Source organism: Leucoraja erinacea, chromosome 19, assembly GCF_028641065.1.
Source record: "Leucoraja erinacea ecotype New England chromosome 19, Leri_hhj_1, whole genome shotgun sequence".
NCBI classification, from domain to species: Eukaryota; Metazoa; Chordata; class Chondrichthyes; order Rajiformes; family Rajidae; genus Leucoraja; species Leucoraja erinaceus.
The window spans coordinates 10,620,256-10,638,247 of record NC_073395.1 but is presented as its reverse complement, the minus strand read 5'-3'; the positions used below and the strand labels follow the sequence as shown (position 1 = coordinate 10,638,247).

General features: G+C 43.3%; 1 protein-coding gene across 1 annotated transcript in view; it reads left to right on the top strand.

Annotated features, from left to right (window-relative positions):
• Window positions 1–322: 322 nt before the first annotated feature.
• LOC129706204 (synaptophysin-like protein 1) overlaps window positions 323–17,992 on the top strand; it is a 33,374-nt gene continuing 15,704 nt past the window's right edge. Inside the window, exons 1-2 of the mRNA XM_055650264.1 lie at window positions 323–532; window positions 17,693–17,814. Of these exons, the coding sequence (XP_055506239.1) occupies window positions 464–532; window positions 17,693–17,814 (191 nt within the window). The 5' untranslated portion in view covers window positions 323–463. The remainder of the gene's footprint in view (window positions 533–17,692; window positions 17,815–17,992) is intronic.

The following is a 17,992-nucleotide window of genomic DNA, read 5'->3' as shown; positions in this document are numbered from 1 at the left end:
TCCTTTTCTCCAGAGATGCTGCCTTGCCTGTCCCGCTGAGTTATTTTGTGTCTATCCTCTATTTCTTGATGAAGCCATTTGGTGTTAATCAGCTCCTCTAGGATCTTTGGTGTTAATGGTGGCAAAGCGCCGGAGTTTCCCGGCATGGTGCGTTGAGTTTGATCGCTCTCTCTGCATTTGTTTCACCGAGTCCAGGAGTGATGGGGGTTTATTTTGTAGACTGCGCTTGCTCGGCCTCGGCAGCCCCCGCCCCACCCGGGCTGAGAGGACGCAGAGGGAGGGAGGGAGGGAAGGGGAAGGAGGAGCCTCCACTCCCAGGACCAAAGATCACAGACTAGAGCGGGGAGCTCTTTGCCCAGGACGAGCCCCGCCTCACAGCGGAAGCCCAGGCCGGCCGCACAGGTGGAGGAGAGCAGCGCCTTGCCCCGCCTCAGCCCCTTCTCCCTCCACACACACCGCACCCATGGCCGGGCTGCAACTGGACTTCGGGCCGCTCAAGGAGCCGATCGGCTTCATCAAGCTGCTGGAGTGGGTGAGTTGGCGACGTGGGGAGATACCGAGGACCTCGACACACTGTGGGCCCGGGCCCAGGCCGAGCCCGGGCGGGGGAGCTCGGTTGTGGCGGCCGCGGCCTCTGGGCCCAGTAGGCCTGGGTCGGGGGAGCGCTGGGACCCCGGGGTCGAGTAGGGGGTTGTGCCCGGGCTGGGCTGGGCCGGGTCCGGTCGGGTTGGGCTCTGCCTTGTGATCAGCCGCATGGCCGGGCGCCAGCTTCCGGAGGAGCCGCCCTCCTCTGCACAGCACAGGGGGAGAGAGGAAGCAGCCCTCGCCCGCCTAAAGAAGCGCCCAGACAGCCCTGTCTAGTTTACAAAAAGAGCCTTCAGTGTAAACAACACTCGCTGCTGCCTGAAACAGACGGAAACCAATGCAATAGTCCAGCCCGTCTGCAAGGAAAGTGGGAGGGTAAAACAAAATTGAAAGCACAAGAAACTGGAAATGTGTAGTTGCAGGAGGAATTGCATGTGCTGGTTTACACTGAAGATAGACTCAAAATGCTGGAGTAACTCAGCGAGACAGGCAGCATTTCTGGAGAGAAGGAATGGGTGACGCCTCGGGTCGAAACCCTTCCTCAGACGGAACTGGAGATGCTGGTTTACAAAAAAAAAAGACAGAGTGACTCGGTGGTCAGACAGCATCTCTGGAGGACGTGGATAGGCAACGTTTTGGGATGGGATCTTTCCTCATACTACCCAGTGATCTGAATGATGAACAGTCTTTACTGGCGATAGACACAGAATGCTGGAGTAACTCAGCGGGTCAGGCAGCATCTCTGGAGAAAAGGAATAGATGGTGTTTTCGGTCGGGACCCTTGTTCAGACTGTTCAGGTTTGATGGTCGGTCTCAACCCAAAACATCACACCTTTTCTCCAGAGATGCTGCCTGATCTGCTGAGTTACTCCAGCATTTTGTGTCTATATTTGGTGTAAGCCACCATCTGCAGTTCTTTCATACACAGTCTTTGCTGGAGACTGATTAACACCCCCCCCCCCCCCCCCCACACACACACACACAATTTTGTAACGTTTTTAGTTTTTTTTGCATCACATTTTTATTATTTTTAACAGCAATTTCCTCTGATATGCTTCCATCAGCTATCCCCAATGAAAATATTATTCATGCCCTGGCTAATTCTGTGGCTGCTTTGATATTTGAGTGTTGAGACAGCTGCATCACATCACAAGAAGGTCATTAATTTAGGCAAAAAAGACCAAACAAAAAGTTGCAGGAACTCAGCTGGTCAGGCAGCATCAGTGGCGGGATTGGACAGATGAGTTTTCTGCATGGGACCCTTCTTCAGACTGATGGGGAGAGTGGATGGGAGAAAGCTGGGAAAGGCGAGGTGAAAGGGGGGGGGGGGAAAACACCTTCCCCTCCCCTCCCATTTCCACCATCCCCTCCCATTTCCACCATCCCCCTTGCAACATCAGCCTGAAGAAGAGTCTCGACCTGATCCATCGCCTGTCCATTCCCTTCCCAAATGCTGCCTGACCCACTGAGTTCTTCCGGCTTTTTTTATTTTTTACTCACGATTCAAGCATCTGCAGTTTCTTGTGCTTCCACCTATTTAAGACTAATACACCACAGTTCACTGAATGCATTTACTTTGTTTACTCTAGTTTCCATCTTGATGGTAGAATCATTAACCCAATCATAATAAAAGTGGAGCTTTAGTTCTGAAAAGGAGGACTGTTTGGTGATATCATTGTGTGGCACGATTCTGCTCCAGATGAGAGTAGCTGTAACAGAGACTTTTTTATTTCTATGTCACCAAGTGCTGACACATTGTGGATTCTTCGACACATCTAAGTCACAAATTGCTGACACAATTTGCAATTTAAAGCACTTTTGGTGGTGTATGTGTTTGAAAATGTAAGTAGGCAGGACATTTGTGCTGAATATGCTGCATCGTGAGTGAAATTTGAAACGTCCTGCATGGTGAAAGCTGTGACTGCATGTTTTGAAGTCCACTGATCGGGCTATTTCCTGCTGTTAAGAAATTTCAGTTTGAAACCTCTGCACTAAATCAACAAGTTTTAATAGTCAAGGACTATTCAATAGGCATAGTCAAGATTTTTTTTTTAATTTAAGCTTATACTTTTGTGAAACATTCATTCCTTTTCTGTTTGCGATTGCATGGAGAAAGGATCATAAGGTTCAGTACGGAAAAATACTTTGGTCAATTCTGATTGCAGTCTGAAAGGGGTACTGTCTGGATACAAAGTAGTGCATTAATTTATTTCAGAATTAACCACTTAACTGTTCTTGAATTTCAAGCCAAAAGTTGTAACGAAAAAAATGTATAGGACAGGGACAGGTTCTTTGGCCCACAATATCTCCTGACTATGACGACAATTTAGACTACCTCCTTTCTGCCTGAATATCTTTCCTTCCCCGCCTGTTCAATCATATCTGCTTCTACCACCTCCCTTGGCCACGTGTTCCAGGCACCTACCTGTGTGTATTTGTTTTGTTTTTTTAAAGTCTTGCCAATCTCCTTTCACCTTAAATCTATATCCTCCAGTGTTTGACATTTCCATCCTGGGGGAAAAAAGACAATGTGTAGGAAGAAACTGCAGATGCTGGTTTAAACCAAAAGATAGACACAAAATGCCTTAGTAACTCAGCGGGACTGGCAGCATCTCTGGAGAGAAGGAATGGGTGACATTTTGGGTCTAGACTATCTGAAGAAGGGGCTTGACCCGAAACATCACCCATTCCCTCTCTCCAGAGATGCTGCCTGTCCCGCTGAGTTACTCTAGCTTTTTGTATCTATTTCTTGGAGTTTCAGGTTGCCCCTCAGCCTCTGATGCCCCAGAGAAAACAATCCCAGTTTGTCCAACCTGTCGCTATAGCTAATACTATCTAATACAGGCAACATCCTGGTGAACCTTTCCAAAGCTTCCACATCCTTTCTGTAATGTGGTGACTAGAAGTGCACACGACCATCCAAAAATGGCCAAAGTCTTGTACGGATGCAACATGACTTCCTAATGTTTTAAATTATATAATGCAACTGCACCTAATGGTTGCTCTCAATAAAACTGCCTGAAATTTGATTTTCTTTTTCTTCATTTAAAAAAAAAAAAAAAAGTTTACTGTTCCTTGATCTAACTAATTTCAGCTCATGAAACTATCACTGACAGTTTAAATTAATAGTGAATGTGAAAAACAAAATTCACAATGTCCAAGCTATTAGGTAATGGTTTCCGTATCTTTTATATTTGAATGCTCAAACCTGCTGCACTTTGGACTTCACAGAGTGAGGCCATTAAGTTCCTTGTGTCTGGGTCAATCTTCCAAAAGAGTTTTTCAATTCAACTCACAGCTCTTTGGGACTTTTCTCTCGAGATCCCGCAATTTTGTTTTGTTCCTTTTCATGGATATATCGAGCAATCCTTTTCAAATTACTATTAAATCTTTCATTATCGTTTCTGGGATGCAGTCTTAATCTACAGTTAGATTCATTTCTGCTCAATGTTCCCATTAGGTTTCTTGCATTTGTCTTAATCTACAGTTAGCGTATGCTCATTGCATTATTAGCTCAACCTGTTCCCATTCTAGGTTTATTGTCTATTGTACAGTGAAACTTGGACTCTCCATTTAGCCCAAAAAACAGAAACAAAAAAAAAACGAAGGGAGATGCTCATCTGCATATTAGTATATACTGGAAGTACCGGTTAGCTGCATGTTAATTTATGTAGATGCAACTATTCTGCACCTTTCGACAATATCAAGGTTGATCTTTGACCTTAGCACACGTTACTCGTATCGTTTGATCTCCTGTTATTTAGAGACCTATTGATTTCTGCAGTGACAAAGCCTTCAATCCCCTCATGGGTATGGAATTCTGACGCTTCACCATTTTTGAGGTGCAGAAATTTTTCCTCATCGGTTCTGAATGATTAACTCCTGTGTTCAGCCTTTGACCATCAGTACTAGATTCTGTGGTGATGGAAGCATTCTCCATTTCATCTCAGCATTTTGTATATTTCTATCTTACCTCTTCTAAACTCTAGAGAAAAGAGGCCCAGCCTGTTCAACATCTCTGAAGCAAATTTATCTAATTTTGGGTAGGGAGACCAGAGCTTTACATGGTACACCAGGTGTGGAGTTTTTGTTGTTGTTGCTATGTTAAAGCAAAAATAGTTGTTTTCACCGCAAGATGGCCAATATGATTTCTCTACATGGGCAGTCAGCGTGTATCTCTCACTCAGTTCATTGGAAAATTGAAGATGCATGATTCTTATTGTTGGGTGGGGGGAATTGAAAGCTTCATTCCTGATTGCTGTGAATGAGGGGGAAAGAGAGAATATTTGAACTTTTGAAGTCTTTTAAAAGGAAAGGCGTGAATGTAATGGGCCAGAGTTTGCAAATCTGAACCCCCAGTCCACCGTCAAAACTCTGCACTTCTTTTTGTCCAAGGAATGGGTGACGTTTCGGGTCGAGACAGTCTGAAGAAGGGACTCGACAAGAAAAATCACCCATTCCTTCTCTCCAGAGACGTTCTTGTCCCGCTGAGTTACTCCAGCATTTTGTGTCTTATCTATTATGGAGGCTTTCTAGATAGTGAAAGCCAGTGCACTCGCTTAGGTCTGTTACAGTCAGAATACAAGTTGGAACGTTATACAAAACATAATGTTACATCATGCTGCTGTTTGTAAGAGCTTGCCACATGCAAGTATATTGCCACATTTCAAGCAATGGTGACTGTTGAAAGAAGTGTTCCGTTAACTCTCCAGCACTTTGCGTTGTTCTGAAGTTGTGTAAGGTATTCCATACATGCAAGTTTATTTCCTTAACTCTGGCAAAATCTCCAAAATCAAAATGATTGGGTTACCTTTCTGGTAGTAGACATGATTGTTCTTGGTGGGTGTCACCACAAACATCTTTCCTTCATTTTGACCCTTGGTTGGTGTCTGAATGTTTTTTTTTCCATGCGTCTGACTCTCGACATATGGCCAATTTGTATGCCATTACATTTTGACAGTTTCGATTTGGAACAATCGTGTATCTATTTCTATATCTTCATTTACTGCACAGATGAGGAAAACTGAATGGAAAAGAATGGGGGGGGGGGGGATGGGGGGGGGGAGACACACAGCGTTGCGGTAGTTGAACATGTCGGGCAACGTCTCTGGAGAACATGCATTGATGACATTTTGGGTTGGGCCTGAGAATGGGACCAGTTTTGTTTTCCATCTGGATGGGCTGAATTTGGAATCTGACCTCACAAGTTCTGATGCCATATATTACAAACCATAGTTCATAAGTGATGGGAGAAGAAGTACGCCATTCGATCCATCGTCTACTCCACCATTCAATCATGGCTGATCTATCTTTCCTTCTCAACCCCATTCTCCTGCCTTCACCCATAACCACTGACACCCCTTACTCACTGTGCGACCAAATTTGGAATTGAGCTTCATCCTGTGGCAATGAGCTTGGGGTTGTTGGCTTTGCAATTAGTTAATTTTGACATTCCACTAGATACTATTTCAGAATGAACTTATCAGAGCATCTTACTATATTTTATCTGAAAAGATAAATTCAGTGCCCAGTACCTTAAATTATTAACATTTCTAATTTCCTAAAAATATACAATTTTTCTTTAATTGCTTTTATTTCCTTTTAATCAATTTTGTTCTGGCTATCCTGAGCATATTCTATAAAAAAAAAAAAATCACATAGGCTTTATCTCCCAAATGTGGTGAAATGGACAGCACTTTGCTCTCTACTTTGATCTTTACTATACTGTAAATGGGGCAGATTTTTAAAAAAAAAGTTCAATTGAAACACACATTAGGAAGGTTAAATAATGGTTGTATAATTAGCTGACAACCTGTATTCTGCTTTTCTGTGTAGAATCTAAACAGATGCCTCTGAACAGATGGCAGATTGTATTTGTGCAATCTATAACCGTTCACTTCCACGCTTCCTGTGTCATTAATAGGAGTAAACTGCAATTTAATTTATGGCAAGTTACTCTGTGGTTGCTGTATCAGGAGGGAAGCTGAATGTGAAACAGAGATAGTGCATTAATCATGGGTTAGTGTTTAAGGTAGTGGTGATGAATAGGAAAGAACGTGCAAAGGCTGTAATTTATCTGAGGGGAGATAGGCACAAAATACTGGAGTAACTCAGCAAGACGGGCAGCATCTTTGGAGAGAAGAAATGGGTGACGTTTTGAGAATCGGGGGAAGAGGGCGATGGAGAAATGGAAGAGTAAAGTGTGAAAGCAGATCAAAGGGGAATGAGATCAATGAAATGTAGAATGATACATATTTAGTTAATGGTGCATTTAGAAAATAGGTGCAGGAGGAGGCCATTCATCCCTTTGAGCCAGCACGGCCATTCATTGTGATCATGGCTGATCATCTACAATCAGTAACCCGTGCGTGCCTTCTCCCCATACCCCTTGATTCTGCTAGCCCCAAGAGCTCTATCTAACTCTTTTAAATTCATCCAGTGAATTGGCCTCCACTGCCTTCCATGGCAGAGAATTCCACAAATTCACAACTCTCGAGGTGAAAAGGTTTTATCTCATCTCAGTTTTAAATGGCCTCCCCTTTATTCTCAGACTTTGGCACCTGGTTCTGAACTCCCCAAACATTGGAAAAAAAAATCCTGCATCTAGTGTGTCCATTTCTTTTTATGATTTTATATGTTTTTATCAGATCCCCCCTCATCCTAAATTCTAGTGAATACAAGCCCAGTCTTTCCAATCTTTCCCCATATGACAGACCCGCCATCCCGGGGATTAACCTCGTGAACCTACGCTGCACCCCCTTAATAGCAAGGATGTCCTTCCTCAAATTAGGAGACCAAAACTGCACATAATACTCCAGATGTGGTCTCACCAGGGACCTGTACAATTGTAGAAGGACCTCTTTACTCCACTCAAATCCTCTTGTTATGAAGGCCAATTTTAGCTTTCTTCACTGTCTGCTGTACCTGCATGTTTACTTTCAGTGACTGGTGTACAAGTACCAGGTCTTTTTTTCCCTAATCTGACACCCAGATAATAATCTGCCTCCTTTTTTGCCCTAAAGTCTGACACCATTGAGCCATAACTCAATCTGCCCCTCCTCCTGTTCTTGCCGCCAACCCAGTGGATAGAACCTCACATTTATCTTAGGTGCACATTAGCCTGCACCGCCATTCAATATGATCATCTGCATCCAATCAGTATCCCGTACTTACTCAACCCCTATCCCAAGAACTCACCCTGCAACCAGAGATTCACCCTAACATCCTCTTTGCAGTTCACTCTGCCACCCAGCTTTGTGTCATCTGCAAATTTTGTTAGTATCTACTTTTTATTCTATCCATCAAGACCAACATCAGGAATTGAACCGTATATCCCTCTATGCCAATATTGTAGTATTACTTTTTATTCCATCATCCAAATCATTGATATATATTGTAAATAGTGGCAGAGAGTTCCAGACCACCACTCTCTGTGTGAAAAAAGAGTTCTAATCTCATCTCGGTTTTAAAAGGATTTCCCCCCTTAAATCCTTAAGCTGGGACCCCCCTTTGTCCTGGACTTCCCTAACATCGGGAACAATCGGCCCCAGCACCGAGCCTTGCGGTACTCCACTCGCCACTGCCTGCCATTCTGACAGGGACCCGGTTATTCTTACTCTTTGTTTCCTGTCTGCCAACCAATTCTCTATCCATGTCAATACCCTACCCCCAGTACCATGTGCTCTAATTTTGCCCACTAATCTCCTGTGGGACCTTATCAAAGGCTTCTGAATGTCCAGATACACTACATCTGCTGGCTCTCCTTCATCCATTTTACTTGCCACATCCTCAAAAAATTCCAAGATTAGTCAAGCAGGATTTCCCCTTCATAAATCCATGCTAACTTGGACCACTCCTTTTACTGCTATCGTTATTACTCATTTAATAATTGACTCCAGCATCTTAACCATCACTGACATCAGGCTAACTGGTCTATAATTCCCTGTTTTCCCTCTTGCTTCTTTCTTGATGAATGGGATAACATTAGCTACCCTCCAATCCACAGAAACTGATCCTGAATCTATAGAACATTGGAAAATGATCACCAATGCATCAACGATTTCTAGAGCCACCTCCTTGAGTAGCCTGGGATGCAGACCATCAGGCACTGGGGATTTATCAGCCTTCAGTCCCATCATTCTACCCAATACTATTTCTCGCCTAATACAAATTTCTTTCAGTTCCATTTGTCTTCCAAGATCCTCTGTCCTCTAGCACATCTGGGAGATTATTTCTGTCTTCCTTGTTTCTGCCTTCAAGGGACCCACATTTGTCTTTACTAATATTTTTCTCTTAACATACCTAAAAAAGCTTTTACTATCCTTCTTTATATTCTTGGCCAGCTTCCCCTTGTACTTCATCTTTTCATCTCGTATTACCCTTTTTGTTACCTTCTGATGTCCTTTGAAACGTTACCATTCCTCTGGCTTCCCGCTACTCTTTGCTTTGTTATACATCTTTTATTTTAGTTTTATACGGTCCCTAACTTCCCTTATCAGCCAAGGTTGCCTCTTACTCCGCTTAGAATCTTTCTTCCATGATCCACCGTCCCCATTGTTCTGTGTTTTCACACCTTACCCTTCCATATCTCCATGCCTCACTCTTCCCTGACTCTCAGTCTGAAGAAGGGTCTCAAACCAAAACATCGCCCATTCCTTCTCTCCAGAGATGCCGCCTGAGTTACTCTAGCAGCTGCAGTTCCTTCCCACACACTTTAGCAGAGGGAGATTTTCTGGTGCTCTTCATGTCCCGTAACAAATAGGGAGTCTTTTAATCTAACAGATAGGTTTGATGGGCAATCATGTGAAACTAATTTACAACAACCTGTGAAGATATTGGCGCTTCTAACCTTGCAGCTGCTCAATCTAAAATTGTTATGCTGCTAGCTATTGTTATGATTACAGCATCTCAACTTAAAATGACAGATGACCCCTGCTTCACACTAGTTTGAGTAATGGAAATTTGTCTTCAGCAAGACCATTAGGATTTGTGCATGGTTTCTATTTGCCATCTATTTAAAATAAATATTTGTGTGATGATGTATAAGGCATAATAAGTGAGCTTGCAGATGACATTACAATACATGGTATCGTGGACATTGAAGGTGGTTATCAAGAATTACAGCAGGACATTGATCAGCTGGACAAGTGGGCCAAGAAATGGCTAATGGAGGTTTCATTCAGATATGTGTGAGATGTTTGCATTTTGTGAAGTCACACCAGGTACGGACTTCACAGTGATTGGTTGGGTGACGGGGAGTGTTGCCGAGCAGAGGGATCAAGGAGTACAAGTACATCGTTCCCTGCAAGTGTTGTCACGGGTAGATAGTGTGGTGAAGAAGACTTTTGGCAAGCTGGCTTTCATCAGTCAGGCCATTGAGTATGGAAGTTGGGACGTTACATTATAATTGTACAAGATGTTTCAGTTTGAGACCCTACACTAAAGGTCACTGGAGGGTATTCAGCAATTTGTGGAGGACACTCGTTCACCGCATTTTCCCATTAGAAAACGATTCCATTATCAAAAGTTGCAATGAAATTCAGAGCAAACGCGATAGAAACCATTATCCACGGCAAGGATGTTTGTTCCAGGTTCCAAGAGCCTAAGTTTATAGGAAGTGGTTTTCTATGTTTTTAACGGGTGGGAAAATGCGTTTTTTCCCATCCACTAACATGTACCGAACCCTCGAGTGTCCTCCACTTGAGAATTTTGGTGCAGACCAGGACTTTTTATTCCTTGGAGACTGAGGATGGATAGGGTGAACGCATACAGTCTTTTTCCTAGTGTTGAGGAATCAAAAACTAGAGAGCATTAGTTTAGCTGTGAAGGGAAGGATTTATTTATTTTTGGTTTTAGACATGGAAACAGGCCCGAGGCCAACAAGAAAATTCCGACCACACATACAAACTTCACACAGGCAGCACCCTAGGTCAGAATCGAACATGAGTCTCTGGCAGCAATTTTACCAGCTGTGCCACTGCCGCCCATAGATGGGAACCTGAGTGGCAACTTCTTTGTACAGAGAATAATGGGATTGTGGAACGAGTTGCCAGTGGGTAAGCTTTTCCCATTGAGAGTAGGGAAGATTCAAATAAGGGGACATGACATGAGAATTAAGGGACTGAAGTTTAGGGGTAACATGAGGGAGAACTTCTTTACTCAGAGAGTGGTAGCTGTGTGGAATGAGCTTCCCGTGGAAGTGGTGGAGGCAGGTTCGATTTTATCATTTAAAAATAAATTGGATAGGTATATGGACGGGAAAAAGAATGGAGGGATATGGTCTGAGTGCAGGTGGGTGGGGCTAGGGGAGAATAAGTGTTCGGCACGGTCTAGCAGGGCCGAGATGGCCTGTTTCCGTGCTGTAATTGTTATATGGTTATATGGAAGCAGCTGAGGTGGGTATAATAGCAACACTGAAGACATTTGAACAGATAGATGACAATGAATGGTATAGAGGGATATGGGCCAAAATACAGGCAAATGGGACAGCTTTAGATAGGCAATGTTTAAGAAGGAACTGCAGATGCTGGAGAATCGAAGGTCTGAAGAAGGGTTTCGGCCCGAAACGTTGCCTATTTCCTTTGCTCCATAGATGCTGCTGCACCCGCTGAGTTTCTCCAGCTTTTTTGTGTAACTTTAGATAGGCACCTTGGTTGGCAGGGATGATGGCAACTGACGAAAGGTCTCGACCCAAAATGTCGCCCATTCCTTCTCTCCAGAGATGCTGTCTGTCCCGCTGAGTTACTCCAGCATTTTGTTTCTACCTTGGCAAAGATGAGTTTGGTTAAAGGGCCTGTTTCCAGTGCTGTATGCATCTGTGTATCAGAATTCACAGATCACTACTGAAAAATGCGATACACATTGAATATTTACAGACATGGTATTTGTATGTTATATTGTTTTGACTCCCATCTTTTGACGCGTGGGCAAATTACGTGGCAAGACGGGTGGCTGTCTGAGAAGACGCCTCCTGTAGAGTGGGTCCTCTGTACAGTCTCCTTTTTTGCCGTTTTGTGCAAATGTGATTGAGTTCTTGCAAGGCAGGTGTATTGACATGGGTGTGTAATTAATTTGACTTTTTAATTGTTTTTATTCACAATACAGGACTGTGGAAAGTAGTGTCCCTGTTAACTTATACAAACACGTTTACAATGGTACATAAGATAAATAGTTCTGATGAAAGGGCGTGCACCTGAAGTGTTAACGTTATTTCCTGCTCCACAGGTACTGACTGATATGTTAAATAGTCAGCAATAATCTGTGAGATTAATTCTAATCTCTAATGGTAATATTATAGGATGGTATATTATAGGATGGTATTAAAAATATTGACGATCTGAATTAATCCAAGCGTATAGAATGAAGGGAGAAAATGCAGATGTTTGGTCAATGCCGATTTGTGAAAACTCTTTCCATAAGCAAAATGTCACCTGATGTTCTCGGCTCTAATGCATCAACCTAAAAGATGGAAATGCGTAATTAATGCTTTGTCACAGGTGATAAGTCACAGTGAAATTCTTTGCTTGCAAATAGTCGCCACATAGAGGGCGGTTATAGAGTTACAAGATACCCCCGCTCCAGAGCCCTCTTTGTGCTCCCCCTCCCACACCCCAGGTTCCCCATCACGGAAGGTCCTCCATTGTTCATCCCCCTCCCTCAAGGTATCTTGGACGTAGGTCGGGGAAGATTGGACTGGGGGGGGGGGGGGGATAGGACGGAGCCAAGATAAGTGGAAATCATTTCCGTGGGACAAGAGCGGGCAGAAACGATGGGTCTGCCAGGGCAGTTTGCTTTGTGGATTTTGGGGCGAAGGTAAAACCGGGCTGTGCGGAGCTGGGAAATGATAAGGTTGGAGGCTGTGGAAGGCAATCAGCCAGATTGATGAAATCAGTAATGGTGTTTAAGATTAATGTCTGGTGCCAATGCTTGGATGGTTTAATTTTAATTTGAGTAATTTTAATTAATGGTATTTCTAGTTGCACTGTACCTTAATTGGTACATGTGACAATAAACTGACCTCTGAACCCGTTTAAAACAATATTATTTTGCCGACGCTCTTAGTTGGTCACTGCGAAACAAGTCCTAATTAGCTCTTCCTCTGACAATGATCAAGTTATGCTGAAGTTGCAACTCTGCATCCTTCTGTGAAAATATTACCGCCCTTGGACAATGAAATCACACAACATAGTTTTGGAGTTAAATTTAGAGGCTTCCTGAAGTTTACATGAAATTGACATTCCTTCTCCAGATTGTAGATAGTTAATGCACTATAACTGAGTTCTCGATCCTATTATAGATACAAAATGCTGGAGTAGCTCAGCGGGTCGGGACAGGCAGCATCTCTGAAGAGAAAGAATGAGTGACGTTTCGGGTTGAGACCCTATTGTTCTCTTTGGAAAAGTAAAATCCCAGTCTGTTAGGGGGAGGAGGGGGGAGATAATTAGTTGTCCCTTTCCCTCACATAATCAAAATTAGTCTTGGAGATTCGAAGAGCCAGTTGTTCACAACTATAAAGAAAAGCTTTAGTGTGATCTGTTCCCCGTGGATGGCCTGCAGAAAGCTCAGACCGACCGCCACAGTCAAGCCAGTGGCAGATCCATCCGCTATAACTGAAATCCGTTATAAAGAGGTCTGTTAAAACAAGGGTTTACTGTATCTTGTAATTCCAAGATTCTTGGGAGAGAATAGCAGGATAATAATAGATGTAGTGAAATTGTGCTGGGCACATCACACACACTTTATCCTTGTATGTGCTGAACTGATGCCCCTATTATGGACTTGGGGGGTGGGGGAAAAAGTCATTGTACTACATATATAAATGATGTGGCATGTCCCCTGTGAAAAAGAACTATTCTAATGTCAAAACAAGTCATCATTTTGATTTCCTCATGTAGGTTTGTCGTATTTCATCATAATATATGGGGACGGGGCCAGGTGAAGGATATTTGACCTTCATGGATGCCATACCATGCCGAACCAGTAGGTCGAGGAACAGCTTCTTTCCGGCGGCTGTCACTCTACTCAACAACGTACCTCGGTGACTGCCAATCACCACCACCACCACCACCCCCCCCCCCCCGGACACTTATTATTATTTATTCAAATCGTTTGCTATGTCGCTCTTCCAGGGAGATGCTAAATGCATTTCGTTGTCTCTGTACTGTACACTGACAATGACAATTAAAATTGAATCTGAATCTGAATCGGTCAGAAATTGGCTGACCTTTTGCCTCGTTCACCTGACTACTTTAATGCACCAACCCCATATCTTGATTCCATTAAAATCCAAAGTTCTGTCGGTCTCTTTCTTGAATAATCTCAGCAACTGCACCTTCATAGTCCTCCTGTTTGGGGCATTCCAAAAATTGTTTCTCTCTGAGTAGCGAAATTTCACAATCTTGATTGGCTGGACTCTTATTTTGAGAGTGAGCCCCTGCTTCAGGCCATTCCAACCTGGGTGAAACATCTGTGAATGGAGTACGTTAAGCCACAAAATAATTTTGTATGTTTCAATGAGATCACCATTCATTCTCCTAAACTCTAAGAAAGTTTAGGCTCATCGTTTAGTCCTTCCTCGTGGGATCAACAGCACAACGTGTTGAGTATCACTGGGTTCCCTCTATCACATATATATCCTCCTTTAAGTTGGAAGGTTTCATATAGGGTCATACAGTGTAGAAACAGGCCCATCGGCACAACTTGCCCACATATACCAATATGTCCCATCTGCACGTCCAACCTGCCTGCGTTTGGCCCATATCCCACTAAACCTATAGGATATAACACTATATTCTGCATTACATTTATTTTTATCTCTTCGATATTTTGACTTGCACAGTATATATGTATGGTGTATATATACATATGTGTAGAAAAGAACTGCAGATGCTGGTTTAAATCGAAGGAAGACACAAACATGCTGGAGTCACTCAGAGGGACAGGCTGATCAGTCTGATGAAGGGTCTCGACCCAAAAGGGTCTCCCATTCCTTCTCTCCAGAGATGCTGCCTGTCCTGCTGAGTTATTCCAGCATTTTGTGTTCCCTCTAAACCTATCCGGTTCATGTAGCTGTCTAAATGAGTCTTGGCAACATCCTTGTAAATCTTCTCTGAACCCTTTCCATCTTCCTTATAACATGGTGCCCAAAACTGAATATATTATGCCAAATGCAACATGACTCCCCAACTTCTCTCCTCTGTACGCTGTATTCCAGGTGCTCTATCACCTTAGCCCTATGTAAGTGCAGTTAGTTATCTTTCCGCTTACACACAAATCCTCTTACAAGAAAGGTCAACCGTTTGCTCCCTGTAACTACATGTTAACCTTTGGCAATTGTTTTCCAAAGAAGGCACTGGTGACCAACTGAACACCCGACACTTGTCGTTCTCTCACTATCTGTGTAGTGCAGCTGGGCGAGGTGGGTCGAAAGGGCTTGTGTCTGTGCTGCATGATTCTGTGTTTCTAATCCTTGCATTGGAGTACAACTCAATTCCGATTGACGCTCAGAGTTGAAGTGGTGAAGAGAAGCCAAGCATGTCAAAATGCTGTAATCGCTTATGTCTCTGACTATATTTGGTAAAACAAGCTTCTAATCATTAGTTTTACAAAGGCTTGAAATGCTTAGATGCTTAAATACTTGGATCCTTTCATGTTTTTTAATATAATTCCATTAAGGCCCTTTGCAGCCTTACAGTATGACTACAATAATGACTTCCTATGCACTGTGATATAATGTCGAGCAGAGTTTGTCAGAGAGTCAAGAGTGTTTAATTGTCATATATTTTGGCAACAGATCAATTAAATTATTACTTGTTGCAGCTTTGCAGGTCCCTTAACACACAGATAAATATACAATAATCCATAATCGTAGGAGGAGCCATCTTGGGGAGCAGCTGCTAACCAGCAGCCGTCAGTTTACTTCGCTTTTTTTAAAAAGTTTTTAACAAGTCCTGTGTTTTGTCCGTTGGAGAAATGGACTTTTTAATGTGGGGGGTAGGGGGCAATTTTACTTCTAGGTCCCTACCTGGTCGGTGAGGCAGCTTTTTCTCCGGGCTGCCCGTCGACCCGTCCTCGTGGCCTACCAGCTGGCTTGGAGCGCCGTTTCCTGGCGGGGACCGCCCAGCACCTCGGCCTCGGTGGCGGCGCAGCGCTGTCGCGGAGCGGAGCGGGCGATGCCTTGCCTGGGTCGACGCGCTGAAGCTCCGGTGAGCTGTGTCCGCTGTGTTCGACACCTCCGGGTTGCGGGTCTGCGGAGCGGAGCGGGCGGCGCCGACTTCAACATCGGGAGCCTGGGAGCTCCAGGCCGGCGCGGCCTTGTCGGCTTCGGAAGCTGCGGTCTCCAGCTAGGAAGCGGCCGTTCCAGGTGGCCCAGCGGCTGAGAGGACTCTCCCGACGCCGGGGCAAGATCACCCGGTGAGAACGGCCAGGAACATCGGGCCTCCGTAGAGGCAATTGCGGTGGCCTCAATAGGCCTGACTTTGGGTGAATTTAGGGTTGGGGACTGGACATTGTGCCTTCCCCCACAGTGGTAACCATTGTGTGGGGATGATTTTTTTTTTGTCTGTAAGTAATCCTGTTAGTCTTTGTCCAAGATGGCTGTCGGAACGGAGTGTGGACGCTGGCGCGCTTTAGCTGCCGCTACTCTCTTTTCACATTGTGTTTTTGATTTTTTGTTTTTGGACTGAATTCTGTTTTTTAATTTGTGTTTCTGTGATGTCTTTATTATTTATTTTATTCTGATTATATGTTTTTTATTCCTGTTAATCTCTGTAAGGTGTCCTTGAGATTTCTGAAAGGCGCCCAAAAATAAAATTTATTGTTATTATTATAATAATACAATAAATTAATAATCATTAATACGAGGTAACCACATATTAACAGTGCAAAACTGAAGTCTGTAGTGATTACGAGATAAACATTGGCAAGGACACTCCCCCAGTACTTCAATACAGGGTCTTGCTGGATCTTTGTGCGCATGCCTCCAGAAAGGACCATGAACACAACCCTTCCTACTTGGCTTGACTGCCACCCAATTGACCATAGGTGGCCCTGGCATTATAATTGACGGTACTAACACTAGGTTTACTGCTGTTGTTACCTGATTATCTCTCAGCAGAGGTTGAATTTTGTTTATTGTTGAAATCTTTGTTAATTAGATCCAATACATCATTTTCAACAGATGTTAATGGAATCTTGTCCAGGCTATTCAATAAAACAATATGCACTTAGCTGAAAATGTATCCCCAGCACTATTTCTCAAGGCTTTCCCTATATCAAGGGATCGCCTGTTGTTCCGGGTTAATTATTGTTTATTATTGTTACATGCACCACGAGATACAACTTTGTTTTGCATGCTCTTTGGGGAAATCATACCATATACACCATATATCATGGTATATGAACATTGACACCTCTAACTTCAAATTGCTCTTGCTTTCCCTCTCTCTCCATCCCCTCCCCCTTCCTAGTTCACCCATCAGTCTTACTATCTCTGACTACATTCTATCTCTGTCCTGCCCACTCCTATAACATCAGTCTGAAGAAGGGTCTCAATCCGAAAGGGATTCTGCCTGCCCCACTGAGTTACTCCAGCACTTTGTGTCTACCTTCGATTTAAACCAGCATCTACAGTTCTTTCCTACACATATGTGTATATACACCATACATATATACTATGCAAGTCAAAATATTGAAGAGATAAAAATAAATGTAATGCAGAATATAGTGTTACAGCTGCAAAGAAATTGCATTTAAAACAAAAGTATAAGGGACTCAATGAAGTAATTGGATGATCAGAAATTCATCCTTGAAATACGAGTAGTCTTTTAAGGAGTCTGATGCCAATAGGACATTTTTTTCTTAAATCTAGTGATATGTCCCTTCAAGCTTTTGTATTTTCTCTCTGTATGAAGAGGGGAGAACAGAGAATGGCCCTTGATGTTGATCCTGGATTATCAGCTGTATAATTATAAATTATCTGATTTGTTCAGAGTGAATGGTGGTGCAGAACTGGTCTTATCTTCGTACTAACGGACTTGTGATTAAAGGGCTGAGCTCTTTTGCCAGTTCACATATAGATTTTCCTTTCACGTGATCTTTGTGCTTTCAGATATTTGCAATCTTTGCATTTGCAACATGCGGCGGATATAAAGGCAAAACTGCATTGAAGGTGACCTGCAACAATAACGGTAGCGTTCAGGAATTTCACTCAAACTTCCAATATCCATTCAGGTTAGTAGTTTTACTGTTTGTGATGTTATCACCAATGTCAAGGCACATTCCATTTCCTCTATTTTATTGTGCGAGTTTGTACCTCCACAGAACAATTATTTTTTCACTCCAAATTCAATTAATTTCACGTAGTTCAGAATATTAATAACCAATGCTTAGTTACCCTTCTGCACCGTGA